At 53.0% G+C, this 26,146-nt stretch overlaps 12 protein-coding genes across 12 annotated transcripts; 4 read left to right on the top strand and 8 right to left on the bottom strand.

Annotated features, from left to right (window-relative positions):
• Positions 1-29: 29 nt before the first annotated feature.
• On the top strand, positions 30-2,816 carry PAN3 (PAB-dependent poly(A)-specific ribonuclease subunit 3; the record flags this gene model as incomplete). The annotated part of the gene is made up of 5 exons (XM_049369519.1): positions 30-669; positions 722-781; positions 831-1,025; positions 1,078-1,178; positions 1,266-2,816. The coding sequence occupies 5 exons, from the start codon at positions 30-32 to the stop codon at positions 2,814-2,816; spliced, it is 2,547 nt and encodes an 848-aa protein (XP_049218843.1).
• A 766-nt stretch (positions 2,817-3,582) lies between these two features.
• J4E78_008919 (uncharacterized protein) lies at positions 3,583-4,581 on the bottom strand (the record flags this gene model as incomplete). The annotated part of the gene is made up of 3 exons (XM_049369518.1): positions 3,583-3,972; positions 4,044-4,420; positions 4,470-4,581. 3 exons carry the CDS (start codon positions 4,579-4,581, stop codon positions 3,583-3,585), a joined length of 879 nt encoding a protein of 292 aa, XP_049218842.1.
• Positions 4,582-5,490: 909 nt separating this feature from the next.
• DRS1 (nucleolar DEAD-box protein required for synthesis of 60S ribosomal subunit) lies at positions 5,491-7,967 on the bottom strand (the record flags this gene model as incomplete). The annotated part of the gene is made up of 2 exons (XM_049369517.1): positions 5,491-6,243; positions 6,294-7,967. 2 exons carry the CDS (start codon positions 7,965-7,967, stop codon positions 5,491-5,493), a joined length of 2,427 nt encoding a protein of 808 aa, XP_049218841.1.
• An 843-nt stretch (positions 7,968-8,810) lies between these two features.
• On the top strand, positions 8,811-9,909 carry J4E78_008917 (uncharacterized protein; the record flags this gene model as incomplete). Its single annotated transcript, XM_049369516.1, has 2 exons — positions 8,811-9,653; positions 9,703-9,909. The coding sequence occupies 2 exons, from the start codon at positions 8,811-8,813 to the stop codon at positions 9,907-9,909; spliced, it is 1,050 nt and encodes a 349-aa protein (XP_049218840.1).
• Positions 9,910-10,718: 809 nt separating this feature from the next.
• Positions 10,719-12,693, bottom strand: J4E78_008916 (uncharacterized protein; the record flags this gene model as incomplete). Its single annotated transcript, XM_049369515.1, has 5 exons — positions 10,719-10,796; positions 10,890-11,010; positions 11,058-11,172; positions 11,224-12,491; positions 12,539-12,693. The coding sequence occupies 5 exons, from the start codon at positions 12,691-12,693 to the stop codon at positions 10,719-10,721; spliced, it is 1,737 nt and encodes a 578-aa protein (XP_049218839.1).
• A 1,010-nt stretch (positions 12,694-13,703) lies between these two features.
• Positions 13,704-14,881, bottom strand: J4E78_008915 (uncharacterized protein; the record flags this gene model as incomplete). The annotated part of the gene is made up of 3 exons (XM_049369514.1): positions 13,704-13,782; positions 13,836-14,679; positions 14,734-14,881. 3 exons carry the CDS (start codon positions 14,879-14,881, stop codon positions 13,704-13,706), a joined length of 1,071 nt encoding a protein of 356 aa, XP_049218838.1.
• Positions 14,882-15,494: 613 nt separating this feature from the next.
• On the top strand, positions 15,495-16,432 carry J4E78_008914 (uncharacterized protein; the record flags this gene model as incomplete). Its single annotated transcript, XM_049369513.1, has 2 exons — positions 15,495-16,235; positions 16,289-16,432. 2 exons carry the CDS (start codon positions 15,495-15,497, stop codon positions 16,430-16,432), a joined length of 885 nt encoding a protein of 294 aa, XP_049218837.1.
• A 329-nt stretch (positions 16,433-16,761) lies between these two features.
• J4E78_008913 (uncharacterized protein) lies at positions 16,762-17,374 on the bottom strand (the record flags this gene model as incomplete). Its single annotated transcript, XM_049369512.1, has 2 exons — positions 16,762-17,205; positions 17,267-17,374. The coding sequence occupies 2 exons, from the start codon at positions 17,372-17,374 to the stop codon at positions 16,762-16,764; spliced, it is 552 nt and encodes a 183-aa protein (XP_049218836.1).
• A 704-nt stretch (positions 17,375-18,078) lies between these two features.
• J4E78_008912 (uncharacterized protein) lies at positions 18,079-19,376 on the bottom strand (the record flags this gene model as incomplete). The annotated part of the gene is made up of 5 exons (XM_049369511.1): positions 18,079-18,328; positions 18,378-18,409; positions 18,463-18,763; positions 18,815-19,280; positions 19,352-19,376. 5 exons carry the CDS (start codon positions 19,374-19,376, stop codon positions 18,079-18,081), a joined length of 1,074 nt encoding a protein of 357 aa, XP_049218835.1.
• Positions 19,377-20,366: 990 nt separating this feature from the next.
• On the top strand, positions 20,367-22,423 carry J4E78_008911 (uncharacterized protein; the record flags this gene model as incomplete). The annotated part of the gene is made up of 5 exons (XM_049369510.1): positions 20,367-20,711; positions 20,764-21,479; positions 21,542-21,715; positions 21,806-21,981; positions 22,077-22,423. The coding sequence occupies 5 exons, from the start codon at positions 20,367-20,369 to the stop codon at positions 22,421-22,423; spliced, it is 1,758 nt and encodes a 585-aa protein (XP_049218834.1).
• Positions 22,424-22,887: 464 nt separating this feature from the next.
• Positions 22,888-23,980, bottom strand: J4E78_008910 (uncharacterized protein; the record flags this gene model as incomplete). The annotated part of the gene is made up of 3 exons (XM_049369509.1): positions 22,888-23,363; positions 23,420-23,929; positions 23,977-23,980. The coding sequence occupies 3 exons, from the start codon at positions 23,978-23,980 to the stop codon at positions 22,888-22,890; spliced, it is 990 nt and encodes a 329-aa protein (XP_049218833.1).
• Positions 23,981-24,600: 620 nt separating this feature from the next.
• J4E78_008909 (uncharacterized protein) lies at positions 24,601-25,371 on the bottom strand (the record flags this gene model as incomplete). Its single annotated transcript, XM_049369508.1, has 4 exons — positions 24,601-24,626; positions 24,687-25,094; positions 25,154-25,214; positions 25,261-25,371. 4 exons carry the CDS (start codon positions 25,369-25,371, stop codon positions 24,601-24,603), a joined length of 606 nt encoding a protein of 201 aa, XP_049218832.1.
• Positions 25,372-26,146: the final 775 nt, after the last annotated feature.

The following is a 26,146-nucleotide window of genomic DNA, read 5'->3' as shown; positions in this document are numbered from 1 at the left end:
GTCGGCTATCGCGAAACATCCCGCCCGCCATGTCTGACGGCGGCCCTGGGCACCTCCAGCCGCCGTCTCTCTCTGCCCACGACGTGTCGCCGCTGATGGGCTCGCTCTCTAATGTGCTCGCAGGAACTTCTCACCACGCCGGCCACAGGTTGCCCACCATTCAGCCTGCATCGCCGCCGAACAAAGGCGCGCCGCACGCTTCCACGACGCCCCCGCGCCCTGCCTTCTTTTCCGTAGCCAGGGGCCACCCACATGCGACTGCCATTGCCAGCTCTGGCTCCTCGACTACCGAATCTTTCTCCGAGTTGACGTCGTCGTCGTCACGGGACTCGCTTCCCAATCCCCCCGGGCGCAACGCCCCTACCACGCCCCAGAAACAGGCGCGCACCACCAGGCGGAAACACTCGAACAAGTCCACGGGCCGATGGAGTAGGGGAGGCGGCTCGTCAGATGATACCGGCTCCGACCGCAAACCCCCCACCTCGCAGCCCGTAGAGCCCGCGCAGAGCGCTGCTCGCTCACCCCCGACTGCGTCCAAGACGCGCCAGCACCCCTCTATTGCTACCAACACCGCCTCGACGAGCCAGCCGCGATTCATGGCAACAACCTTTGGCGGTCCTTCGGGTGATTCGCGACGGGGAGTCGTCTCTCCTCGCCCTAAGGGACGCGGTATGACGCAGCCACACCCTATACACATGTCAAGTCTGACTGGCCCATGCAGAAGCGAAGAACACCCTCTGCCGCAATGTCACCATCTACGGACACTGCCGGTACGAAAACAGTAAGTGCTGCTGGCCGCACCTGCCGAATCCTGTGGTGACCCTGTCTAGCCTGCCCCTACATCCACGACACCCTCAAACTGGGCCAGAATGAGAACGCCAAAAAGAGATTCAATGTCGACTCTCCCTCCTTCACGCCTCTGCAGGCGAGCACCAATGGATCTGTGACCCCGTCCTCTCGCAGTGCCGCCATCTCCCCCAAGGCAGCCAATGCTGCAGTCTTCACTCCCAAATCGCAACGCTCCGGTGAGTCCTGAGCATTCGCAAATGACTTCTATATGCATGCTGATCGTCTCAGCCGTCACCACCCCGCATATGCACGCGAAAGAACCCGCCATTGATTGGAATTCACATGACTTCCAAGATTTTGTCCCGCAGTCTTTTGAGGGTCAGCAGATGGTGCGTGGCTTTACTTGATATATCTGTCTTCAATTCGTGGCCTTGTAGCACGTTCTTACATCCAGTTCTCGACTCACAACGCCCTAGGTGGACCCTAATGTGGGCTACGATCCTTTCAGCACACCGTCCAGCATCTCTACCCTGGCAGGTGCAACCCACCAAGCTGCTACCATCAACCCGTATGCACAAGATGCTTCGACGACGTATTTCCAGAACGCCAACGCGTTTCAAACTCCCGCATACCATCTGTACTGGCCGGTAGGGCCTCAGCCGACGGGTCTGCTTGCTTACCAGCGCACTGCACATGATTTCTTCATACCTGACGCTCTTCGGGAAGAGTTGCAAAAGAAGGCGGATATTGCACGTCAGGTCGCGCCGAATAGTACTTTGCCGGTCATTGAGCAGTTTCACTCCTTGTTTTGTTTAGACATGTCACCCCAGAAGAACACGGCTCCATTTGGGTACGCCAGCTGGATCTACAAAGCTGTGTCAAGCAAAGATGGCAAGACGTATGCGCTACGCCGCCTGGAAAACTTTCGCCTTACAAGCGAGACTGCAATTCGCTCCGCCCAGCCATGGAAACGCGTTTTGAACGGCAATGTGGTTACAATCCACGAAGCATTCACTACTCGAGCTTTTGGCGATAGTTCTCTAATCTTAGTCACGGACTACCATCCAAATTCGAAGTCACTTGCTGATGAGCATTTCAAGCCGGTGCAGCGTTTCCACGGAAGGCAACCTGCATCATCGCACGTACCGGAGCAAGTGTTATGGGGCTACATTGTTCAAATTGCATCGGCTCTGAAGGCCATACACGGTTCGGGCCTCGCAGCGCGCCTCATCACGCCTTCGAAGATACTATTGACTTCGAAGAATCGGATACGACTCAACGCATGCAGTATCATGGACATTGTCCAGTTCGACAATGCGCGTCCCGTGCCCGAACTGCAAGCAGACGACCTTGTTCAGCTAGGACGATTAATACTTTGCATCGCAAACAACAACGCCACAGCCCATTTGCAGATGCAAAAGTCGATGGACTATATCACTAGAAGCTATACAGCCCGTCTGAAGGAATGCGTGCAATGGCTGCTTAACCCCCAGCCAGCAACAGGAGCTCCGTCGTCTCCCACAACACCAGCGCCGATGCAGAAAGACATTGACACCTTCCTGGGAGGTATTGCCGATCAATTTGCATCGGTCTTCGACAGCGAGCTACATGCCCAGGACACGCTTACAGTGAACCTCGGAAAAGAGTTGGAATCGTCGAGACTGGTCCGTCTGCTGGTCAAGCTCAATATGATCAACGAGCGACCCGAGCTAGACGCTTCTCAAAACATGCCCGGCAACAGCGGCGCAAACCCGTCTTCGGTATGGGCAGAAACTGGAGAGCGCTACTACCTCAAGCTGTTCCGCGACTACGTCTTCCACCAAGTAGACGCCAACGGACACCCAGTCACCGACCTCGCGCACGTCCTCGACTGCTTGAACAAGCTCGACGCCGGGACCGACGAGAAGATACCGCTCGTCAGCCGCGACGAGCAAAACGTGCTGATAGTGAGCTACCGCGAAGTAAAGCGGGCACTAGAATCAGCATTCCAGGACCTGGTCCGGGCGGGACGTGTTTCGGGGAAATAGGATTCCTCAACCCCCAGTCCACCCGGCTAGCAGCATCGTTATGGATGGACGGAAGAAAAAGGGTTTCTCATTAAAGGGGCTGCGGCGAGACTTGGGTCGCAGAAGGACACAGACGACGCGAATGTGATTGTTGTTTGTGAGAAAGACACGATTGGATGGACAAATGAATTGGAATGGGTTGGAGAGGGGCTGTTGGAGATGCTTGCATGAGTTGCGTATTACTGTTGTATCGAAGGAAAACGAGATGGGGATAGTAGGGATTAGAGGAAACACGTATTATTCATAGCACAATGAAAACGCAATTCTAGCTTCACATCACATCTGTTTGTAAGAGTCACTTCCATCATCCAGTAGTTCAGATATATACAGCAGACGACATATTATTATACTGGCGTACAAAGGCCTTGTCAAGACTTTGATCTTTTTCTTTTCTCCGCGCCGCAAAGCCTGGAACCATCTATAGAGGCAAAAGAGATGAACACTCGTACAAGATAAAAAGCTAGAAGCTTTAAAAAAACGAATGAAGAAAGTTGATGAAGCAGACAAGTGAAGTCGCAAATCACTACAAAATGAGTAGGTGAAAACAAGAAAAGAAGGAAAGATGAAGGGAGAAAAACCGCATACAGAAGATCTGATCTGTACACATGCATGCCCGCCGAAGATAACCCCCCAGGTGAGCGGTACTCCTCATTACCCACGAGTCTGTCTGTCCTTTCGCCAGCTCTGGACTTCAGACCCGCTTGCGTATCCGATAAGAAGAGAACGTCTATTGACTCTTCTTCGCGCCCCCCTTCCTAGGCAAACCCGCCTTCCTTCTCGCCTCGCGATCACCCTCCGCGAGCCACTGGCTCGCCTTGACCATCTGCACAATGTTTATCCACTGCTTGACCGCCATAAAGGGAGCGGAAGTAAGCATGCAGATCCAGGGCACAGTCGAGTCCATCTTGTTGGCACGAGCCATCTCCATGGCTGCGGCGGAGAAGGGGCTAGCGAAGAACATGGAGGGTTTGGGAGCAGCGGGCGAGCCGGGCTGGATGGACGAGGGGTTGTTGAGGTCGGAGAAGAGGGTCGGGGAGAGGAGGGGCGAGCTGAAGGAGAGGAGGTAGAGGGCGATGAAGAAGATTTCGTTCATGGCGCAGAGGGTGAAGAGGACTTTCTGTGGGTGGGTTGTTAGCATATGGCTTTGCGATCGTGCTACACACGAGACTCCCAGTTGAAGTAACGTACGTTATTAGAGTAGTACTGCTTCAGCAACCAACTCCTGCTCTCATTTACGTTCTTGTGGCTCTGGCCGCTGCCGCCCATGCTCAGCGTCGCGTACATGTGCATGTAGTGGCTAGCCAAGTCGAGGGAGATGAGGCCCTGGAAGACGATGCTGAAGCGCGGGAAAGCCTGCGCCAGGAAAACGAGCAGACACGTTGTTGTACACCTGTCCGTCACCATGTCGAGCACAGCTCCAAACTTGGTGCTCTGTTCGTAGGCTCGCGCGGCGTATCCGTCGAGCGCATCGAGCAGGCAGGATATGCTGTAGAGGAGGGTGCATGTGCGTGGGTGGAGGGGCATGTAGTAGAGCGAGATCAGGGCGAGGAAAACGCGCGAGTAGCCTGTGGGATGGTCAGCTCGTGTATGTTGAGTAGAAAGGGACGCGCTTACCGATCAAGTTTGGGATGAAGAGGAATATGTTCTCGTACGCGCCCTCCTTCTCCGCCTGTGCTGGCCGTACCGCGGCGCCGTTGCCGTTGGCCTGTGTTTGTACCGATGCCATGGTGGTCGAGATGGAGTACGATCCGTCTTCCCAGTTATCCTCAATGGAGACACTAGCTATAGCTGCGTGTCTTTGTATACACGTGTACCCCGCTGCGCTGACTGCAGAGAGTGGAGGCTCGTATGCGCGCTCTGCTGATGCTCAGAGCACTAGGCAGCAGGTGCTCGTATGGGATGACGTGCAGCTGTGTGAAGTCCAGCGCTGGGGCGTAAACGGACGGAATCGTTCGGAATGGGCGTGCAGGAAGCCAACAAACGCTTTGTCGGGCTTGCAATAGCTGTTGAAGCTGTGCGGGTCCAGACCAGAAAGTTGTCGAATGAGCCGCCGATAAGCCGAGCTGATAACGAAACCCTGTCGCGAATGCAGGTGCTTGGTAGTACGGCTGCCAAAAAAGTAAGACCGAGATGGACGAGAAGGCGTAGTTAGAGGTGTTGGAAGGAGCGTACGTGTCAGGAAACTGGTGGAAGCAAAAGTAGTTGTGCCTGGAAATTGAGGTACCATAAATCTGCCATGTTCGTCCGCCAGCTCCCGGTTACCCGCCTAGACCGAAAAGGGGGTGAGCTTGGCATATGAGGTCAATCGCACATCAGTTCCGTCACCGGACCAAACGGACCATGTGCCCTCATCAGCAATGGACATTGTGAATTTATGGTTATTGTTTTCACACCATCTGCATGGCCTTGCTGCTGACGGTAGTATCTCATGTTTCATGCAGAAGGGCAATACAACAGTGGGGAAGTCTTCAATGAGAGTCTGCTTGCGTAACGACCTACGAATATGTCTACGTATTCGTCAACCCTCTTCATGTATTTTGTATCTCGCACTCTTCATGTACCTTAAGAGGCAATGAATCGATAAATCGTGATCAGAGGTATCATTAAGCTATGTAATCACTCCCGAATGAACCACCTACTCCTTGAAGCCCTTGAACGACCCGGTCTTCGCGGCGATCTTCTTCGACTTAGCCTTCTGGTGAGCCTGCTTCTCCTTCGCTTTGCCAGTACTGAGACCACGATCCGCCTTGCCCTTCTTCCAAACCTTGCCTTCTGATCGGACGTCGTTCATCTCGAGCTTCTTGCGGTCTTTGCCACTGAGCTTCTTCCCCTTCTTGGCCTTCATGGCTGCTCCGGCAGACTGGGAAGATCCGTTTAGTGCAGCAGCACCCTTCTCTTTCTCTGCCAACTTGTCCTTCTCGGACTCGAACCACGTGCGCCTTGGCCGAGACTTGATCTCATCTTCGTGCTGGATCAGGTTCTCACCTCGCTTGAGGTCACGTTCTGTGACGCTCATGGCACGCTCCTCTTTCTCTTCGGCGAGGACCTCCTCAATCTCGCCTTCAAGATCCTTGATCTTCTTCATCCACCTGTCGGTTTCTTCTACGGGTACTTGTCGACTAACAACCTTGGCGCCTTGGTCGCGCGAAGCCTTGACGGCCTGCTTGACGACTTTGCGGTCAGGTTCTGCGGCAAGCGTACAGGCACGACCACTTCGTCCTGCACGGGCGGTACGACCAACACGATGCATGTAGATATCGTGACTTTGCGGTGCTTCGTAGTTGATGACTACCGCGACGTTCTTGATATCAAGACCACGCGAGGCGACATCGGTAGCCAATAAGTAGGCGGACTTGCCTGATCGGAAAGCCTCCACGGATTGAATACGCTATGACTGTTAGTATTGCATCAAACGTTAAATGTTATTGAGTTGCTTACCTGCTCTTGGCTCATGTTACCATGGAGCTCACTAGCTTTGAGCCCACAGAGAGCGAATACAACGCGCACCCTATGCGCTTCCTTTTTTTGCCTAAAGAAGATGATGACCTTCTCTGTGTAGATCTTTTCGCAGATATACATCAAATACGCAAGCCTCTTATCTTCCTTGCCCTGCCTCAATCGCACGAACTCTTGCGTAAGACCTGCTACAGTGTGCTTCTTCGCATCAACCATCAAACGTACGGGCTTGTCCATACCGATACGGATAAGCTTGTCGACTGAGCTCGTCATGGTAGCGGAGAACAGCATAGTCTGTCGTGATTTCGGAATAGTCGTCAGAATCTCGTTCAGTTGGGTCTCGAAACCCTCTTCGAGCATACGGTCGGCTTCATCGAGAACAAGAATCTCGAGATGCTCAACCTGGAAGGCAGCTGTGTTGTGCATGTGATCGATGAAACGACCAGGTGTGGCAATCACAACATCCGGTCGGGTCTTCAGCACAGCCTCTTGGTCGCGCGTTGAGAAACCACCAGCCATCAGTGCGAAAGTGATATCGGTGAAGGACGCAAGCTTGGTCGCGACGTTGAAACATTGTACCGCCAACTCACGAGTAGGCATGAAGATGGCGACGCGAGTGGTTGGAACCTTCTTTGGTCGGTAGAGCAGACGTTCGAGGATAGGAATGAGGAAAGCGGCCGTTTTACCAGAACCAGTCTCGGCTCCTCCAACAACGTCCTTGCCTTGCATAGCAATCGGAACTGCTTTGTTCTGGATAGGCGTGGGCTCGGTGAAACCAACAGATGCCAGACCTCGTAGAATGGGTCGTGAAAGCGACATGGCTTGGAAGGAACCAGTACCGCCTTTGGCCCCCTTCTTCTTCTTGATCTGCACGCTGTCTTCGGGGGCGAAGAAAGCGGCTGCCTTCTTCGCCTCGACGGCATCCTCTTCCTCGCTCTGATCTTCATGGTCTGTTTCGGCGCCCTCAAGGTCCATGGGATGTGGTACATGCGGTACTTCTGCTTCTTCGTCTGAGTCGCCCTCCTCTTCGCTTCCACTACCCTCAGCCCCTGAAGCCTCCTCCTCGTCTTCCTGGTCTTCCTCCGAGTCGCTTGCTGCGCCCATGCCGAACCCGTCTTCAGCCATGAGCTCGTCGTCCTCGCCGAAGCCCTCAAAGTCGCCGTTGACAGAAGCCTCGGGCGACTCCGTTTCTATGACTGCTTGTGCGCTCTTCTTGTTCCGTCTCCGCTCGATAATGTCGTCGACATCGACTGCGGTGCCCTTCTTCTGCGACTCCTGCGCCACTGTGCCATTGTCGTTGCCCCAGCCGTCAAACTCCTCCACGAATCCAGTATCTATGTCGCCGACCGCAAACTCGAAGTCGCTGGCAATGTCGTCGTTCTGTTCGACATCTTCAGTCGGTTCTGGCATCGCGTTGTCATCTTCGATTTCTGGAGCGGGCTCCGCTCCTTTCTTTCCCTTCTTTTTGTCCTTCTTCGCTTTCTTCGACGCGACGTCTTTCGGCTTAACGTTGAGATCAGGGTCTTCAGTATATTTCCTCTTCTTTCCAGCGCCAGCTAGTTTGGCCGTTGCTGCAGCCTCGTCGGCACCACCGTCGTCGGACACATCCTCGTGGTCGGAGATGGTGAAAATAAAGTCGTCGTCCTTAGGCGCCATGGTTATCGTGCGACGACACCTCGTGCACTGGGGTAATTGCAGAGATAGTTGAGCGTTCTGCGTTTGCAAGCGTCGCAAAAAAAGTTCGGGCTCGGGGGATCTGTGCTCAGCGCACCCCTGCAGCCTAAAAGTGGGGTCGCTGCAGCCGTCGCGACTGCGAACAGCTTGGATCTCCGAGTCGTGGCAAACATCACTCGGACGTCTACATCATCTTAGATTCTACTTAGTTATTAACATTTAGTGGTGTGTATGCAGCAAGATACACACAAAATCTAGCCACCAGGATGCTCGCTAGCGCGTTGATAGCGCGATGACAGCCTACCAGGCATCAGAGACGTTTGCGACAAACGAACATGGTCCAATGACGACTGACGAAATGCGCCAATAGATGACACCAGGTCTCACACTGAGGCCGTTCTCTCATGTGATATTGTATAGGTCCTGATATAATACTGCTTACTACTGCTGCTAGCCTTATCCAATAAGATATCTAGGTATAGGCTGAGCAACACACCCATTTGTCTGGCTTAAGCGTCCACGGTACCTATATGCCAAATTACAGATCTCAGGCTACAATCTTCCTACTAAACGGCTGAGAAGTTTCCCGTGAGTCACTGCCTGCCAATTGAAGCCAGGCATCCACAGCGCCTTCCGGTTCCATACCGCCAACCGACGTCAGCTGCAGCCTCAGCCTGATATAACTAGCCTTGTCAGTCACGATTCGGTTGAGGCTCCTTCTATCAATACCGCGCTTTTCACTCTCCAATCTACTTTTACTTGGTCGCTGAATCACCACTAATCACACACTCGTACCACCACCCTCACTGACCACCTCACTCCACCATGCGTCGAGTGCCCCGAAGAGCAGCCGCACCCACCCCAACCACCCGAGTCCTCCGCTCGCAAACTAAACAAGCAGCTTCAGAAGCCCACGCCACCAAAGTCACCAAGCCCACTAGGAAGCGTCGCCCACGTGTAGATCCCTGGGCAAAGAAGCGCAAGCCAAACCCCAACCCCAAGCCGCGCAAGCCACCGCCAACCCACTTCACATGCCGTATCTGCATCGAAGAGCAACCCACCGATGAGTTCGTCAAATGGGTACCACCGAAGCGCGGCCGCTGGCAGCAACACCTAGACGTCCCCTTCACCTGCATCGCCCACCTAGCCCGGAACCCCAGCAAACGCAAAATCGACCCCGTCTGCAAGACATGTATCGGCAACTTCCTCTCCGCAAAGATGGACACGCTCGGTGTACGCCAACTCGGCGCCGGCTGTCTAGAACCCGGTTGTACGGAGCCCTGGGACCACCACTTCATCCTGCGCTACATGCCTCCTGGTGATGCGCTCGAGAAGTTCAACATGGAGATGCTGGAAGTGTGGAAAGAAACTGCGAGTCCCAAGCCCATGACCTGTCTCTCACCTACATGCACTGCGATTGGTCTGCCAGATGCGACGGCGGCTGGATACCCGCAAGTCGCGTGCAACGACTGTGCTTTCCGGTCTTGCGCCCAGTGTCTTGTCCCGTGGCACAAGGACGTTACGTGTGCGGAGTATGCGGCGAAGCATGTGGATGAGAAGATGAGTGATGCCGAGAAAGAGACGCTCAAGCTTATGCAGGGTAAAGATGGGAAGAGGTGTCCGAATTGCCAGTTGGTTATCGAGAAGGATGGTGGATGTGATAGCATGGTAAGACCCCATCTCCCACTTCACGATGCTTTGCTAATTTTACGGACAGTTCTGCGTTGGTTGCCACAAGTACTTCAACTGGGCAAGCGCCGCTTCAGCGTTGACTGGCGCTAAGAAAGCCGAAGCTCCTTACATCCGCGACATGCCGTACTGGCTTCACGATGGTATGGTCGTGTGCGAGATGGACGGTATCAATGGACTGGACGGTACTACTGGCGCGGTTGCTGCGGCCCCGGACAGCATGGTAGAGGGATGATGTGCAATGTTGAATTGGCGAGGTTATGACTGTTATGGTTACGAAGGGAAATGCATTATCCACATGTTATGTACTTGCGACATGGGTCCCGGCATGGAGCGTAATGGGTTTGGACAGATGTTGTTAATGTCCAACAGAATATTATAGAAGAACTTCAGCACATCACAATCACTCATACACAACGATACCGTCCATGGATCTGCCAGAGCACTTAGGCCCCAAATGGTGTAGATTTTTGGTTGTACAGAGTTTGCGTATTAGTTACAGAATCCCAGCTCGCAGCCACGAGTTTCCTCTCTTTCCCGGTGTTTGTAAAGCAAATTGATCGCTCCCCCTCGCTCTCTGTGACTCCAAATCGCGCGGACGAATACCACCTGTCCCGCTCGTCATGAAACGCCATGTGAATGCATTTTGAACGCCAACCAACGCCAACTGCAGAATGGGGGAGGTGATGCATTATGGTAAAAGTGGGTGATCAAACCTTCTTGTAGTGTTTTTGTGACGCGCTCTGCGGCGGATCTTTTCCTACTTTTTTTTTTCTGGTTTTGTTTGTTAGAGGCCCTCGGATGTACGGATACGCACCTGCACCTGATGCGGCGTCGGATCGCAAGTCCGGAGGCGTCTCTAGTTCGATCGATAAAGACCCGTGTAATCAGGCAGGCAGGTTGCTAACGAGCCGTACCTTTGTCGGCGCGTGAGGAAGCAGCCGGAACTGAAGAGAAGAAGAATGTCAGAAACCCCAAGAATATCAAGTGAATGATGGAGAGTATAGAAAAAGCGAACATGTGCTAGCTTAGCTGAAAGCGAACTTATGCTGCCGCTGGAGTAGCGACTCCATTGGTAGCCAGTTCGGCCTGTCGACGCTTTGCTGCCGAATGCTCGCTGTCCTGTATTAGCACAATCGTCAGCATAATGGCGTAAGATTACTCTCGGGGCGCGGGTGAGCGTCGAGAGGATTTAGTGAGGCGTGAGTCACGCACGTCAATGCCTGTATCGGCGAAGTGGCGCTTAGCACTTTTCGCGTCCTTCTTCTTCTTGTCTTTGCTAGGCTTCTTTGGTCGGGTCTCTCCTTCGACGAAGACATCATCAGGAAGCGCAGTGCTGACAAGTTAGCAATTGCCTTGGAAATGGATGAGCGTTATACTCACTTGCGCGTATGGACCACCTTGACCGACATCACTTTATCATCGTAGAGGTCGGAGTCGGTGATGTAGCTCCTGAATTGACTCACTGGGTAGGAGATGTCGAGCGACTTGGTAGCATCTACACCAAAGGTTAGCTGTGCAACATGCTGGATAGTTTCGACAAACGTACCTGGGGGCAAAGTAAGACCAATGTAGAAGGTCGTCGTGTAGATGATGTGTGTCTCGCCATTCGCGGGCTCAACACCCTCAGCAGGAACTTCGGACGCCGGAATCATATACTCGAGGGAACCTTGCGTGACCTCGTGGAACTGATCGTCTTTGCAGCGGTGGAAGCGTTCAAAGTAGTGAATGTACGGGCGGGCGGTGTCGATGCCCGTTTGTCCATCGTCGATGCCTTTGACGATATGACGAATCTTCGACTGTACCAGTCCGGAGAAGGTCGAGTTGGCTTCCTTAGTCCGACTCGCGGCAACGACACTGAGGTAGTATTTGTGGTCTTTGGTAAAGAAGGAGTGGCGCTCGAAGAGTGAATCCCAGTCCTTGGCGCCCGAGAAGATATGCTGTAGGATCTTGTCCGCTCGCCCGAACTCCTCCTTCATGATTCGCAGCGTCGATGGCATCACCGTATGTGTAGCGCACATGGAAGGAAAGGCGGGTGTGATGATGGGCATGAGGTGGGCGCGATCGCCGCCGTAGACCTGGGGATTCCACACCCGGAGACCCAAGTCGCCCTCTTCGATGTGCTTTAGCATAACAGGTCGCGGCCAGGTCCATTTGTACATCAAGCTGAAGAACTTGGAAACGATAGTAGCGCCGTTCGCCATGGGATACAGCTGGCAGATGCGCGCAACCATGATAGCCCACGCAACTCCGCCAGGATACCCGAAGACTGCACCGTAGATGCCGCGGCGGTTTGACCAGAGTTTGATGGCCCTCAGCGCGTGTCGAAAGCTGACCTTTTGCGGCACCGCATCCAAGAGTTCGTTGGTGACTCGTGTGCCGTTCACACTGCGTGTTGCCGACTCGCCGAGACCTTCCAAATCTTTCTTCTCGATTGTCTCCATTGTTCTTGGTATCGACGATCTCTTCGGCAAGGACGCGAATAGCAGGTCTATGCTCACGCCGCGATATTCCATCTTGATAATGGGGACAAAAGCATCTTCGACGGGCACGAATTCGGTGATGTCTTCGGCCTTGGACATCTCTCTGAAGGTCGGAGGGAAGTTTTTGAAGAATTCGTCGATGGTCACGAACTTGGGCGCGACAACGAGTGTATCGATATCCGACGTGGGACCGTGGACGCCGAGAGCGTAACTACCGAAGGTGAAGATCTTGCCGCCGGCGGCATCGAGGACAGGCTGCTGCACACCCTTCTGTTTGCCGACGCGACGGACAAACTCTTCGACGACCTTCTGAATGTGGTCGATGACCTCCTCCCTGCGAAGATTAGCTTGGCGCGACTACGTGTTCAGGGACTGCCGTACCTCCTGCGGTTGCCCTCGGGAGTCTCGAAGACATTCTCAGTCTTCAGCGTCTCGATGAGTTTGTCGTTTAGCCGGATATCGTGTTCAGTCGGCGCGGCCTCTGATATGGCGCTGGTGACTCCAAACTGCCGGGTGGGCTTCTTCTGGCCGTCCATGGTGAAGGGTGAGAGAATCGGGGTTGAAAGAGTCGCGCGACTTCGGGGGTGCTGCGGCGAGCTGGCGCGGAAGAAGTCGCAGTCGGGCGCGTGTCGGGGTGGATTGTCGTGAGAGACGGCTGGGAAATGAGTGTAATAAGAGATTCAGCGCTCCCACATGGCGACGCGACCTTTCCCGAGTTGAAGTCTGGAAAGTAAATGCACAGCGATCAGAAGTCGAGGATGCATCCGTCTTTCGAGCAGCCCGTTGCCAAGCCGCTAGTGCGCCACTGTGGCTCAACCTGGAAGCGGCGGCATTCACCCGTCGCCATCGCAACATTGGCAAACCTTGCCAACTCAACATCACCATCGCCTAACATGGCGAGACAATTACCCTTGCATCTCTCCCACAAGAGTGCACTAGTGCTATTGCCTCCCGCTAATATCGCTGCACCTATCGAAGGCGTCCGACGCACGCACGACAAGAACTTCGAGCGATGGCCTGCGCATATAAACCTGCTATACCCTTTCCTATCGTCACCTTCTGAAACTAGCGGGCAAGGCGAGGACTCGCACTCGTCTCTCAAACCTGACATACGTGTCCGTATCGCAAGAGCCGTTCAAGACATACGATCATTCCACATAACGCTCAATGCGGATCCACCCGGGTTCTTCAGCCACGGCAAAGGGGGCAGCAAAACAGTCTGGCTAGGTCCTACTACAGACAATGTCCAACGGCTTCAAGCAGTTCTGCAACAGGAATTTGCTGAAGTAAATGCAGATCGGCGGCCCTTCGTCCCTCACCTTTCTGTAGGACAGGTGAAGAGTGAGGTCCGCCTGGATGAACTCCGCACACTGATTAGAAAGAGAATAGCGGAACATCTGGATCACAGCCCAAATGATGAATTCATGCCTGCAGCTTTAGACTGGCACGTTGATCAAGTATGTGTTATTCAACGTAATACCTACAATGATCGTTTCAAGGTAGTCGAGACTATCAAGCTATAAAACCAGTAGCATTGTTTACGAGATCAATTCTTCGAAAAGAACTCCCGCATTTGGTTATCCAGCCATTTCACGTCTTCCGTCGACTGTCCTGGTCCGCCGGCCCTAAGTTGCTTGTCAGCTTCACATGTTCGATACATTCGGGAGAAAAAACACACCAGTGGCCCCAGATAGACGGGAAAACCTTCAATGTTCCCACGCCTGGCTTCATGTTCTGAACCTCGATTTCTGAATCTTCTGGTGGGAAATACAGATCTGTCTTCGCTGGCAGGACAAGTGTCTTCGCCTTGATACCCTTCATCGCTTTCTCAAAATCGCCATTATACGGTTCTTGCTGCGAGCAGTCACCAGCTTGCCATGTATGCGCCATGACCAGCATATTCTCTGGGTCTTTCGAGAGTGCCCAAGCTTCCCAGAAGTTGACAAGAAAGTCGTCCAGATTCTTGAATCCAAGCGTGGGTGCTGTCTCATATAGCTTCTCACGATAGAATGCTTGTGAGAAGCCCCAGCCAGCATAAACGCGTCCAAGAGCCTTCAATCCGACCTCTCGGTTCGAGGATGCGAATTGCACTGTTTTGCCTTGAGCAGCCAGAAGACTTGGCTTCGCAACTCCGGCTGAACTTGTTCCTATTGCAGCGTATAAGGCGCTCTTGACGCCTTCTAGGAAGACCTGGTTATGCAAGCTCGTCTTTGCACTTCCACAGAACGGGATTGCGAGGTCCATAAAGTCGGGGAACTGCGTAGCCCACTGGTATGTCTGTCCTGCACCCATGGACCAGCCAAGGACTGCACGAGCATGCTTTACACCAAGATGTTTGGTGACGAGCTCATGCTGCGCTCTCACGTTGTCGTAGAACAGCACTTCTGGAAACGGGCGCAAATCTGGCATGTTGGATGGTGAAGATGACTGCCCGTTGCCGAATAAAGCAGGCATGATGATGTAGTATTCAGAAGGGTTAAGTGTCTTGTCTGAGCCCGTGAGCCAGATATTGTCGGATATCGCTACATCATCGTGTTAGCAGCTGCCCAGTAATGGGTGCCTGGGGCTACGCATACTCCCAGAATACCATGTTGGGTATATGATAGCAGGTAGCGATGGATCGCCTAGGGTCTTGTAGGCGATGAAAGCGTCTGGAATCTCCCCACCCGACTTGAGCTTGAAGTTGCCTAGCTTGTAGGTTTGGTAATCATCGTTTGAAGACATTGTGGGGTTCAAGAGAAAAGGATGCGACGTTATTTCAGACAGCTATAGGAGCGTAGGTCTCGTTTATCACCATTTGAAGACGTGCACATTTACGCGGCCTATCTATCGTCTTCATGCCCCTCAGTACCAGCTTCCGTGGTAGACCCTGCCACTAAGCTCTGGCATGGTTATCGTTCATGGCGGGGTAGCTGAGAGACATGGTGGGGTACATGACGTTAACAAAGCCGTCCCTTGCGGCAAATCGCCGTGTGTACCCGTCAGAATGGCCATGGACAAACCTTCTATACGGGCCAGAAACATATATCTTCTAGCAGCCTCAATGCAAATAGAACTTCTTAGTTCCAAGCGGCCTACCAAGACCCGTACAATGGCCGCTCGAAGAGCCTCGGTGGGCGTTCCGCGGCCGCCCTTGTGTGAGTGCAGGCTCGGAATTATATCCGCCATTTGCCGTAGAGCACTTTTTTGCGCGATTGATCATCTTTTACTAAACGGCAGTTGCACCCATAGCTAGGTATCGATATAAAAACATCGTTCCCGTGATCACCATTACAGCACGATTCGCTCACCAACAATTCTTTCCCCAAGCCACAACATCCAAACTACAGACCTCATCATGGCAACCGGTCGAGCAGATGCCGAAAAGGAAATAAAGCGCAACCCACACGGCGACTTCAAAGCAGTCGAAGCCTCGCGCCCACCCTTCGACACAAGCTCCTCCTTCCACTACACACAGACCCCGAAACCCAATTGGACACCTGGTTCCGGTCCCAACGAGCCCTCGAGCTTGCAAAAAGCGCACCGGTCCATCAACCCCTACGAAGAAGGCCGACCCGTAGTACACAACTACAAGCTGCTCATCTCCGCCATCGTCCCCCGCCCAATCGGTTTCGTCTCAACCATCAGCGCAGATGGAAAAAGCACGAACCTCGCTCCGTTCAGCTACTTCAACCTCGTGAACCACGACCCACCAATGTTCGTGCTGGGATTTGCAGGCGGCATGGACAAGGCTAAGGACACGCTCAAAAACCTGGTTGATACCAAGGAAGCTGTTATCAACATCATCACGGAGGAGTACGTCGAGGCGGCGAATTACACAAGCATCAATGCGCCGGCTGATGTGAGTGAATGGGCGTTTAGCGGGCTGCATGCCGAGAAGAGCAAGTTTGTCAAGCCGGATCGGGTCAAGGAGGCCGTGTTTAGTATTGAGGGAAAACTGGTGAACACGGTGGAATGGACGAGTAAGAATCCTGCTACGCCAGATAAGAAGACGGGTGTTACTGCGTTTGTGGAGGGTGTCAACTTTTGGGTTCGGGAGGATGCTGTTGATGAGCAGGGTGTGCTTGTTGATCCTGCTGTAAGTATTGAGTGTGAAGATTGTGGGTGTGGAAGGTTGCTAATCGTGCACAGGTTCTCAAGCCGATTTCTAGGTTGGGCGGTATTACGTATGCGAGGTCGACGCAGGCGTTTGAGCTGCCGAGACCGGAGTACGAGGAGGTTACTAAGGATCCTGAGGTTGCGAAGTTGGCGCAGCCGAAGGGTGAAGGTCAATAGAGAGTCTTATCGAGGCCGCAGGGCAACAGAAATGTACTGTGTGCATGAGAAGAGGGAGGCGCATAGATCTAAAGGTATAGACGAGTAAATACATGGCCAATACAAGAAGACATCACTCAATGAGAAGAGCGTTCTGTCGTTCGCAGCTCATAACTATGCAGAAAAGAAGCAGAGGTATCATAACTAAAACTCGTCTACAAATTCGGATGCCGTTCCGCCTCACGTGGAAATCTCATCCCTAGCCAAGGGCAGCCCAATGAAGAAATTTAAACGACCTGCCCTGTAAATCCCATCTCCTCTAATCCAACTTCAACCTTTCGTCCCAACGCTTACAAAGCCATGACACCGGCGAATGCGGCAGCAAAACCAGCGCCCATCACGCCAACCACGTTGGCCACGGCGGCACCGGTTCCGGTCGCAGACGCACTCGCACCTGTCGCAGACGCACCACTGGCACCCGCTCCAGTGGTAGTAGCAAGAGTGCCGTTCTCGCCGAGGATAGCCTGGTTGACGAGCCTCTGAACCTCCTGGTTGTACTTGTCGTAGTAGCTCTTCACATCGCTGGGGAGCGCGCTGTACCAGGCCGGTGTCTCGGAGAGGGTCTCGAGTGCGCCGACTTCGGTGACGCCGCTGGGAATCGAGTATGAAGCGGTAGCAACGAAGGATTTGAGACCATCGTGAGCGGATTTGGCGGCAGCGAGGTTGGAGGCTTGGGTGAGGGATGCGAGGCCCGTCTCGACTACGTTCAACACGGACGAAGCGTAACCGTCGATCTTAATATCGTGGATCAGCATTGATTACACAAGGTAATGGGTGGGGTAGACTGGAACATACATCGGTGAGAATGTTGAGGTTGGTGGGGAACGGCGTGGTGATGATAGCGAATTCTGCGACAGCAGTGCCAGCAACGGCAGTGAGGAGAGCGAGGTTCTTGAACTGCATCGTAACGGTAATTGCGAAAGTTGTGGAGAACGTTGGTAAAGAACAGGTGAACAGTGCCGTCTAAAAGTTGAAACTAAGATCGAAGAATGCAAGAAATAACGATTGACAGAAGCAAGAGCGAGGACCTAGGAGCAACAAAACGCGTGGGAGAGCAGGCAGCATCCACTTTATGTATACTTCAATTTGTGCATCAACACCCGAACGCGTATACTCCGCCACGAAACTCGGCTCCAGCGCATGGGTAATAATGTCGTGTCAGCCCGTCATCTTCGCTGTCTTGCGCCATGCCGTGGTATTTTTGTTTTTAGTAACGAAAACCGTTGAGCGCCTTGCAGGTAAGCTGAAGATCTGTCAAACGGTGCCCCCCAACATGATCGTCACGTCAACGCAAACCATCAATCGGGGGACCCACAAGCAAAAGATCAACGACACGCGTTCGATGTGCAAACTGCAATGAGGGCCACAATCTCAGGGTGTTTCGGATGATATTCAGGGGGGCGGTTATCTTGGATTCGGTGCGGGAATGTTTGGGACGGCCTAGGCCTCGTTTAGAGTGGGTTGCATTAGGGCCCACTTTGGCCCGAACAAGCTTTTTCCCTCAATCGACCCAGTGAGCTGACAGCGAGGCCTCCCACTAGATCTATAAATACGCTCAACACAATTTCACAGCCTCGATATTTCGAGGCGACGATTTCTCACTTCGTCTAATCAACCTCTCGTACAGCTGTCGTAGTTGTGATGCCTTCACCGCTCGACTTCTTTCCTGTGGTTTCGCGTTCATCGCTGGAAGAAATGCTCTCGGCTTGCGCGCTTTGAGGGGGGCTGCTCTTGCTTTCTTTCCACCCTAGGAACCCGAAACCGATGATGACGACGAGCCAGTATAGGTTGTATGAGATGACGGAGCCGTAGGTCGCGCTGTTTTGCCAGCCGAAAAGGGAGTTGAAGATACCCCAACTGAGCCGATGTTAGCGAGGAAACATCTGGATGAGAATCCATCACTTACCCGCCATCGCCGTTTTCCAATGGTGAGCAACACTGGTGTAGCAGTCAGCACATGATCTCCGGCTACTGTCAGAACAATGACCTACGTTGACATGCCACACGCTCTTCCTGATATCGTAGCTACCAGGACCGGCACCGGCTTCTGCAGCACCCTCGCCAGCAAGCTTCACCCAGGCATTCTGTTCGAGGTTCCAGACACCTTTGGAGAACAGACCCGCTGCAACCAGGTAAAGGAAGCACGTCGAGATGACGAGAAAGATTTGTAGAGAAGTCTTGTTGCCGCCCTTGTAGATGAGGAATCCGACTAAGGCACCCGCACCGAGACCACAGAGTACGGCGAGAGGGAAGCTGGTCGCTGGTGCACCGAGTCCGACACCTGCGATGAACCTGGTGGACTGTTCAGTTCTGCGATGCAGGGGCAAGACTGAAGTAACTTACAGCACTGCTTCAATGCCTTCGCGAAGCACGGTAACGAAAGGCAGGATGAACATGGCGTACTTTTCCGACCATCGCTTCAACCTACCCTTGATGGGTAGTTTCGAATCCTTTTGCTCCAGTACCTTGGAAATCTTCACACGCCATTTGTCTTGAAGCTTGCTAACGCGGAGCAGGGCAGCTCCCATCATAGTGATGATGACACTTGCAAGGATTGCGAACGCGCCTTCCCAGATGTTCTCTGCGGCTTCGAAGGCATTGCGTCCAGCAGTGTAGAAGGTGCCAATGACGCCGGCGCAGATGACCAAGCAGATCAGAACACCTGCCCCAACGCCATACCAGACCTGGCGCACGAGTCGTTTGTGGACTGTCGCGTCATGTTCAGGGCCGAGGGTTTGCTTGAGGAAGGCGAGGAGCACAGAGACAATGATGCTGGTTTCCAGACATTCGCGGAAGCAAATGAAAAAGACTTGCTCGACGTTAGCAATGACGGCGTGGTCTGCACCACAAAGTGGAAGCCGACTGTTCTCGCATACATACCTGGCACAGCAAAGACGTTCGGCATCTTGAGGGACCTTGGAACCGTAAAAGTTGCGTGGTTTGTTACCCTCACTGGGTATTTGATAAAGAACAGAGGACGGATCTAATCAGATGGGTGGACATGCAGCGACTCCCGAAGCTGAGGGTGGCTAACACGTGCCTGCCGTTCGTGTCGATAGCGTTAGACAACAGCCGAAGTTCGGGCATGCCCGCGGGCACGACGACCCTGCCTCTTAATTTGAGTTTCTCCCGGTATCACGACGGACCGATCATGCTTCAGCTTTGTGCTGCGTCGGCTGCGACTCCGACTGCGATATCTCTGGTTGTCGTTTCCTGGCGATAGGCAACTACACCCGACCTCAGTCCCATTTCTCTGCTCTGTTTCCGACGACAGATGCTCCAACGCCTTCTCCAACCTCCGAGTTATCTGATCCGCACCTTCACATGCCCAGCACGCCAAATCCAACCAAGACTTCGTGGCGCGGACTAGCGCAGGCTTATTGGTCCTTCGGCGCCGTCGCTTACCCCATACCCTGGCCGATCATGGTCCAGATTATCAGATGGACCGATAACACCCGGTGAATGTCACCCCACAGCAAATCAAGCTCGATAAACTCGCTAGTCGTTACCCAAGACGTGGAAAATTCAATCTGATACTGGGATGATCAAACACGTCAGGCCGAGGTAAGTCTAGTTCGTGAGGGAAAAACACAGAAGCCCCGCTTTGCGACACTTTGTGGCCGCCTTCAGACCGTCGAGAACATGGGCTCATGATCTGATAACTCGGCGCCGAAGCATGGGGGCTTGAGATGGTGGAGGCTAAATGCTTGGAGACTCTTATCTGATCTCCGCACGTCGGATCTTACGTCCTGCGTCTGACGAGAGTGTTCTTGCATCGGCACTAACGTGGGTGTAGCACATGAACTTCCTTAGTACAGTCGTACTCACAGCAGCCTGATCATCAGCGACGAGGTCCGACTGCATCTGATTCTCAGCACTCGCCTCGTGCGCCATCATGGCACTCTCACTATCGAGCCTCCTCCTTCCGCTCTCCCTACTACTATCAGTCGCTACCTGCGCGACCGTCACATATGACTTCGACATAGCATGGACTTATGCGAACCCCGATGGGCAGGAAACGCGCCCGGTCATTGGCATCAATGGCCAATGGCCTTTACCACCCATCGTAGTCACAAAAGGCGATCAAGTCATCGTCAACGCAAAGAACTCTTTGGGAAATGAGTCGACGAGTCTGCATTTCCATGGCTTGTACATGAATGGAACTACGCATATGGACGGCCCTGTTGCTGTCACCCAATGCGGTATCCCTCCGGGCAGCTCCTTCACATACAACTTTACCGTGAGTTGCGCTGTCACTGATGGATAGTTATTGCAGTCTTTAACCTGACTAGGTCGACCAACCCGGCACATATTGGTACCACAGCCATGAGCGCGGCCAATACCCAGATGGTCTTCGTGGCCCTCTCATTGTGCATGATCCCGAAGACCCATTCAAAGATCTCTATGACGAAGAAGTCGTCATAACACTTTCTGATTGGTACCACGATCTCATGCACAATCTCTTGGACGAATTCATCAACATCGCCAATCCTTCCGGCGCGGAGCCCGTACCTCAAGCCGCATTGCTCAATGACACTCAAAACTTGACTGTCGCCATTCAGCCAGGAAAGACGTATCTCTTCCGCTTAGTCAACATGGGTGCGTTCGCTGCCCAGTACGTCTGGTTCGAGGATCATACCATGCGCGTTGTCGAGGTCGATGGCGTATACACGGAACCCATGGAGGCAGATATGATCTACCTGACCGCAGCGCAGCGGTACAGTGTTCTCGTCACTGCCAAGAACGACACCAATTCCAACTTCGCTTTTGTAGGAAGCATGGATCAAGACCTGTTCGATGCTATACCCGATGGACTGAATCCTAATGTCACGGGATGGCTTGTCTACGATGATAAGAAGGATATGCCTGCCGCGAAAGAGATATCAGAATTTGAGCCTTTTGATGATTTCGCTTTGGTACCACACGACAAGGAAGAGCTGTTTGATCATGTTGATCGTTCCATCACCTTGGACTTGAAGATGGATAACCTCGATGACGGGGCGAATTAGTGAGTCGCCGATCTCCTGTCCCATGTTTATACTTGGACTACCAAGAACTGACATACGCCAGTGCGTTCTTTAACGACGTAACCTACGTCAGTCCCAAAGTACCCACGCTGTACACCGTCCTGTCCACCGGCTCCAACGCAACAAACCCCACCATCTACGGCAGCAACACAAACGCATTCGTCCTTGCTCAGAACGAAGTTGTGGAGATTGTGCTAAACAACGATGACCCTGGAAAGTGCGTATACCGCTCTAATGTGCCCATCATTCTCTCTTCATGCCATTTTCGAACTGAAGATTATGCATTCATACTAACATCCACTCCCAGACACCCCTTCCACCTCCACGGCCACGCCTTCCAAGTCGTAACCCGCAGCGACGACGACGCAGGCTTCTACGACCCCACCAACACAACAACACCCCCTTCAACACCCATGCGACGCGACACCGTCCTCGTCCGACCAAACGGACACATCGTGCTCCGTTTCCGATCTGATAACCCTGGTAAGCAACTCACTCCCACGCACCAAAACCAACCTTCCCATCAAGACGTTATCCATGCGCGATCCCATGCTTCCACCTACTAACATCCCCCCAAGGCGTCTGGCTCTTCCACTGCCACATAGAATGGCACGTAGCCTCCGGGCTAACCGCCACCATGATCGAAGCCCCGCTCGCCGTCCAAGCCCAGCTCTCGCCTTCTTCCTCAAACGCAATCCCACAATCGCATTGGGACGTGTGTGAAACGGGTCATGTGCCCACGCAAGGGAATGCAGCGGGCAACACGGTTGATTACGAGGACTTGCGGGGTGAGAATAGGAGTCCGGGGCGGTTACCGGAGGGTTTCACGGCGAGGGGGATTGTGGCGTTGGTGTTTAGTTGTTTGAGTGCGTTTGGCGGGATGGGGGTTATTGGGTGGTATGGGTTGAAGCCTATTCAGGGGTGAGATGGGAGGGGTGGGGTGGGGTGGGATGTGAGTAGATTTGAGGGAGATGTGATACCAAACAGATAGGTGTGGATATAATAGCTAGCATGGCTTACAGCTTGAAGATGTTGTAGGGTAACGAAGTCTCACTGATGCGACATACTCTCATACAGCGTTAATGGATGATACTCAGGGAAGCAAGTGAGCAATTGAGTCTGTTTATGAGGATACTCCGGTGAGTAACATCATCAACAGACTCAATTGCTCACTTCCTTCCCTATTTATTATCTATTACCCTATATCACCACCTTTGTATGAAACCTTATACAGCGGTAATGGATGATAATTAGAGAAGTAAGTGAGCAATACAGTTTCTCCTCCAAAGTTTCATCCTGATATGAAAATTTACAGGAGAAACTGTATTGCTCACTCACTTCCCTGATTACCACCCATTACCTTATATCACCCTCCCCTGCATCACCCCCTCACTCCTCCCAATAATAACTCCACATATCCGTCCCCATAAAATCATCCGCATAACTCCTCCCCTTGCTCCCCGCAGCCGCTCCCGCAGCAACAATCAACGGCAAAAAGTGCTCCGCCCCACCCCGCGGATGCATAGTATAAGCCCCCGGCCAACTTCTCCAATGCTCAAACTTGCGTTCCCTCTCCTGCTCGCTCTCCGTCATAGCCGCGTCCGTAACAGCACCACTCCACTCCTTGTTCAGCGCCTTGAACTCTGGGTTCCGTGACGTGCCATCGAACATGAGACGCAGGTTGTGGAAGGTAGCGAAGCCGCTGCCGATGATGGCGATGTTTTGGGTGCGGAGCGAGGAGAGGGCGCGGCCGATGGCGTAGGATTGTGTTGGGGACTCGGAGGAGAGGACCGAGAGTTGGATGATGGGGATAAGGGCGTTGGGGTCGATGAGTTTCATCGGGACGAAGACGCCGTGGTCCCATGCTGTGATGGTGTTGTTAGAAACTGTAGGTAAAAGAGAAGGTTGAGGGAGGACATACGTCTTTTGTCGTCTTTCTCACACTCGATACCGGCGTCTTTGAGGGCTTGTGCTACTTGCTCTGCGACTTCAGGACTGCCTGGCGCGTCATGCTTGATCTCGTAGGACTCTGGTGGGAAGCCGTAGTAATCGTAGAGGAGCTCGTGTTTGGAGCCGCTGGATACGGTCACTTTGCTTGTGCTCCAATGTGCCGTTACCAGCACGATGGCTTTCGGCGCTTCAGGCGTCCCCAGTTTGAGTATCTTGGGTACCTTTGTCTTGAGCGACTTGGTGATGGCGGCGTGCGAGGGGTCGCCGAGTAAGGGCATGGGGCCGCCGCCGTGTGAGAGCGAGATGACGGGTGCGGGACGCGTCATATTGGAGCTGTAGGACGAGATTGGGAATTGCTGGATTCCTTGGAGGGGATTGAAGGTCGTGTTGCTGGATGAGAGGTCCGCTGATGTGGTTCGTTGGAGGCCGAAGATGGTTGCGAAGAATGATGAGGTGCGCGTGAATCTCATGTTCCTGGCAGCTGTAGGGACTGAAGGCGGCATATATTCATGCTCAGAAGGAAAGAACGCATTGTCGGTCTCGGCATTTGAGTTGTCAGCGTACGAGTCGTGGGCGTGGATGGCATGTTGGGGGTTTGTAAGATGGGGTTGAGAGCGCGGAATTTCGCCGTGATACAGCTTTGTGCGGCTGGTCCGTGTGCCTGCTTAGCACCACAACGCCCGCCGCACGTACAGCAATATGCAGATACGAAATACTACCCTCTTTTTTGCTGCTCTTTGCATTCGAATATACAGGGTATAGAAGACAAACGCGACAGCAACCATGCCCGTAAAAGAAGGTACAGCAATCACGGCACGTTCACGAACACACAGAAGTGGAATGTATCATCGTTGATTCGACCACGCGAAGAGTGCGTGCCATACCCAACAAAAGACGTCAAAAGCCCTCATAGCCTTAACACCGGGGTATCAATCGTCATATCATGCCATACCATCCACCCAGAAACTCCTTTCGCCAACACACAACCCATTATATACCCAAAGGACACACAATGCTATCGTGCGCAACCCAGAAACTCCTGTTGATGTAAGAATGCAGTTCACCGATAAGTACAGTGACGTGGCAATGCCTACCATTTGCGTGTGTACAACGTCAGGAACCAAGAGCGCCTGCAAGAAGTGATGAGCGTCTCTAGATGTCGTCTTCCATCTCGCCGCCTAACTCACTGTCAGTATTGTTCAACCAGGTCTCAAGGTTTTTGAGGTGGGAATACTCACCGAGACCGTCGCCGCCGTCGGCGGAGTTCTCCGCGGACTTGTCCTTGACGACTTCTTCCTCAGAGGCGGGCTCCTTCTTGGCTGCCTTCTTTGGGGCGTTGGGGCCCTTGACGGGAACGCGCTTCTTGGTGGGGCCCTTCTTCTCTTTCTTGGCAGGCGGAGCCTTCTTCTTGGAGTCGGACTTCTCGGCCTCAGACTTGTCAGCAGCAGAGGGAGGAGCAAGGTCCTTGGTGCTATCTTCAGCGTCATCGGGAACCTCGTCTGCAGCCTTGCGCTTCTTAGTGACCTTGGCGGCAGCAGCAGGCTTGGAATCACCACCGGCAGAAGCAGGGGCGGCGACACCGGCTTGTCCTAAGTAGGCGGCGAACGAGGGATGGGCCTCGAGAGCCTTCTTCTTGACCGGGGGCCCTGCATGATGAAGTATCTCATTAGCGTAGTTCATATGCTGCTGACGTTATATGACTTACACATCTTCTTGAGGGAGCCAGCGGTGTTGCCTGTAAGCGTGGCCATCACATCGTAGTCGAACTATTCAGGTTAGTACACAATAGATGTGATTCGTAATGTGACATACCTTGTCGGGAGCAGTAGAGCTCAGGAAGGCTGCGGCCAGCAGCTTGGTTTCTTTGTCCAAGAATCCGGAGAGCAGGGCCTCACCCGCAACGACCTCTTTCTTGGGAGGCATCTTGACGATGTATGTGGGAGTAGTTTTGATTGAAGAAGGAAGAAGTAAGCTGCAAAGCGCGGAGTTTGGAATGAAGCTGTTGGAAGCTATGGGTAAAGGGAAGAGGGAAGGAAGAAGGAAAGTTGTTGTGAGGGAATAAATGTGGGGTTGTTATTGTGGAAGAAGACGCAGTGAAGTTGGAATTCGCGCAACGCGCAAACGGGAAATTACCTCTAGGTTGTCAAGCTCGAATTCCGACGCTCTCATTCGTCGAGTAGTCGTACTTCCATTGCTGTTGCCTATTCGAGGTGAGGAAAGGTATGGTAGTGATGGGCAACATGAAGGTCATGTGTGGACCTTCGCATGGCAATGCTACGGTGACTACGATTGAGTACCCACGAACACCAGAACATAGCCAAACAATACTCACTAGGGTATATTTTGATATGAGTTGACGTGAGTCGAAATGTATATCTTCAGGCTGTTGTAAGAATAGTCGCAGTACTGCTACACCATATCGATAGAAGAAACATGCCGCCACATTAGAGACCTGTAGAGATTGGCATGATGAGTTTGAGACGAGTGGTATGTTGTTTAATAGTGATGCTTTCGTGAAGAGAAGAGACGATGGTAAGCATACTGAGATGAACATCGAAAGCCGTGGAGACCTACAGGCTTGTTGTGATGGAAAGAGAAGTTGAACTGAGGAACGACGTAGCAGACTGGCAACCTACAGACCAGACAATAAGACACCTTTGGATTTGTCAGGAACGCCCATTTGACGCGTGTTCTGGGC

The sequence above is a fragment of the Alternaria triticimaculans genome, assembly GCF_023758025.1.
Source record: "Alternaria triticimaculans strain BMP 0046 chromosome Unknown scaffold_17, whole genome shotgun sequence".
Taxonomy (NCBI): Eukaryota; Fungi; Ascomycota; class Dothideomycetes; order Pleosporales; family Pleosporaceae; genus Alternaria; species Alternaria triticimaculans.
Note: the sequence above shows the minus strand (reverse complement) of the source record. Positions and strands in the feature narration are given on the sequence as shown.